Source organism: Cibotium barometz, chromosome 29, assembly GCF_041138505.1.
Source record: "Cibotium barometz isolate CiBa-2024 chromosome 29, ASM4113850v1, whole genome shotgun sequence".
Taxonomy (NCBI): domain Eukaryota; kingdom Viridiplantae; phylum Streptophyta; class Polypodiopsida; order Cyatheales; family Cibotiaceae; genus Cibotium; species Cibotium barometz.
Genome location: NC_141074.1, coordinates 31,661,171 through 31,664,200, shown reverse-complemented (window position 1 = coordinate 31,664,200; position 3,030 = coordinate 31,661,171). Strand labels below are relative to the sequence as shown.

At 37.5% G+C, this 3,030-nt stretch overlaps 1 protein-coding gene across 1 annotated transcript; it reads right to left on the bottom strand.

The window, feature by feature from the left end:
* Positions 1-675: 675 nt before the first annotated feature.
* On the bottom strand, positions 676-2,408 carry LOC147622056 (major pollen allergen Bet v 1-K-like). The gene is made up of 2 exons (XM_086823130.1): positions 2,093-2,408; positions 676-1,251 (listed from the first exon to the last, which is right to left on the bottom strand). Exons 1-2 carry the CDS (start codon positions 2,277-2,279, stop codon positions 971-973), a joined length of 468 nt encoding a protein of 155 aa, XP_086679256.1. The 5' UTR covers positions 2,280-2,408; the 3' UTR covers positions 676-970.
* Between the last annotated feature and the right edge of the window lie 622 nt (positions 2,409-3,030).

Below are 3,030 nucleotides of genomic sequence, written 5' to 3'. Positions count from 1 at the left end.
CATGTACCAACGCTGAGGCATTTACAATGCCATATTCCAGCATCGGTATATGCGTTGGTAACCTATCATTCCCTTGTAGTGATTGAAAAGTAAAAACTTGAAAAAAATAAAATCTTGAATCTTCATGGCACACACACTCTAAATAACTTCAACTTATGATAAAAAATCCTTATATACATATTTTTAAATGGTTACTTTTTTAATCCTAATTATATACAACATATGGTTTGAATTTATGGTAGACTTGAACTCTCATGTTATCAAAATGTTTTATTTGATTTTTTAAAAGAAAAAGTGGCTTCAAAGGTATTAACGTCCTAAAGGTGTCCCCAAATGCTACTTGGATTCTGTACCATACGGTACAAGGTCACCTAATCTTGTACGGTAAATATTTCCTCAAGGATGTCCCCAAATGCTACTTGGCTACTTGGGGTCACTACCATATGGTAAAGATGTCCTCAAAGGTGTTCCCAAATACTACTTGGCTATCTGGGGTACATAGCTTACGGTATAAGGTTTCTAAATCTTGGGACGTATGAACATATGTATTTTTCTAAAAATAATGGAGATTATAGCTCATCCATAATATGGTAGTTTATAATCACAAGTGTAAACATGTACCCCACATTAAAGACTATTATGAGTACCTCTTGAGATGTCTAATGAAGTACGAAATTTTAAGAAAAGCTCCTTACTTTTACTATTTATTACAGAATGTCCAAATCTTACTATTTATTACATATTGTCGAAATCTTCAAAATTTGAAAGGATCACCTATTATTCTTACTATAAGTTGGGTACAAACAACATCACTTATTATATATATATATATACCATAGGACAAAATATGTACAAACAGTCCTTATATAAGCTCCATGATCCATCTATAAGATCATGTAGATTGTGAGTTTATGGTTACAATCTTATTTCTTATTATATAAGAGGATATATTAAAGGATAGCATGAGTTGTCAAGTGCCCTTGGTTAAATAGGATTCAAGGTTTTGACCAAAATTATTGAGGTTTTGCTTGAGGATATCGTGGAAGGTGTGTTCGCCAATGTCCTCATAGTAGAGGGTCCACGCCTTGATGCAAGACTTGGGATCGGGCCCAGGCAAGAGCTCCAATGAGTAGGCCAAGCTTGCAAAGTGCTTGCCAAGAGCCCCTCCCTCAAACATCTTCATCTTTGCATAGTAGTTGTCATGGTCCACGACTTCCCATTTGCCTTTTAAGTAATCATAATGCTTGAAAGCTACAAAGTAAGTGTAAACAAACTTGTAAAACAAATGAACAAATTGTTGTCTAATTAATAAGACACCTATATGATGCAAGGACCATAAATAACCAACACTTGGGAAAAAAAAGCCTTTAACAAAATAAGGAGTTATGTTTTTGGGTTGGTCATTCCAAAGGAAATATGCCAATCTAATTGGTGACTCAAACAATAATAAAGTATGCAATAACATATTTCCAATATAATCAAATATGCAACCTCACTTTTACACGTTTGGTCGATAGACTAGTGTGGTCATGATTTATGGAAAAGGCCCTAGTTGGTCCACTCTCATTCCATGGAAGGACCCTCCAGATTCAAGAGGATATGAACAAAAAAGACATGGTTAAAAATTATGAGATTAGGAAGCAATTGTAGGAAATTTTTACATTAGTGTCTATAGTCAAAAGTTAAGCTCCTTCTTTGATAGACTTTGCTTTATGTCTTGAAACATGAAGTTGACACAAAAGTAAAGTAAATACATGCATACATACATGCTTGCATTTGTTCTTTTCTTAGCATTTGTGTGGTTATGGACGTAGGATGTGATAAGTAATGTTTGTGGGGCTTGTGACTCCCGAAGGGGAGGTCCCAAGTTCAGATCCTATATATATATATGGGAGACATGGATATATATATATATCCGAGACATGGATATATATATATATATATATATATATATATATATATCCATGTCTCTGAGAGCCTCACCACTAGTTGGTGTTAGTCAAGTGTGCGAGAAGTAGAGAGTCCAGTGCACCAGATTAATGTATAATTCCGAAGGTAGTAAGAGAAAAACGAAATCTAGCTTGTTGCTTACCATTGTTGTTGTATTTGACGAACACCACGCCGCCGGGCGCTAGAGGAGGGCCTTCCTGATATTCGACAGCGCTGTAAAGCTCAGGCATGATAGTGGGCAAGGCTACTTGGAAGTTCTTGATGTAAGTCTGCCACACGGAGGATGCAGGATGGCTCACGGGAACTTTTAGCTCCTGGGTCTTGGCCATGTCTTCTAACAAGCTCGACAGTACTACAGCTTATACCAGCAATCTCAAAGCAGCTTGTATTTATTTGAGACGTAGGTGCATGCTTCTCGTGGGAATCACGGCAGGCTCGTGAGTCCTGAGGCTATTGTTTTGAAGGCAATAATGTTCTCACTGTTGACGTCGATGAAGCTCTTTCCTTTAATTAATAAATACAACAATCATTGTACTATGTGGTTAGGCGTTTAATTAATAAATACAACAATCATTGTACTATGTGGTTAGGCGCTCTCAAAGCAGCTTGTATTTATTTGAGACGTAGGTGCATGCTTCTCTCGTGGGAATCACGGCAGGCTACTGAGTTCCCACTTTCCATTTCCTTAGCCTCTGTACAAGTTGGCACTCCGTATCATAAAGATTGGCTACATAGCCATGCCACTGCATGGCCATCTGATCAGGATGCAGGATGGGTCTTCCTAACAAGCTCGACACAGCTATAAACTGAAACACTACGTTGTAAGACGAGCCTATAAATTATGCGTATTTATTTGAGACCTGCATGCTTCTCGTGGGAGGTTATCAGTCGCTATCGGGCCTTAAAATTGAAGCCCATCTGGGCGTCCGTGACCATCTCAGGCTTCAAAGGAAGCTTCCAAGAAATAGCTCAAGCGTCATTTTGAAACCCAATAATTTCTACAAAGCGTCAAACGAAGCCTAAACCATGAGTCCTAGGCGTCCCAAGTATATATATATATATATATATATATATATATAT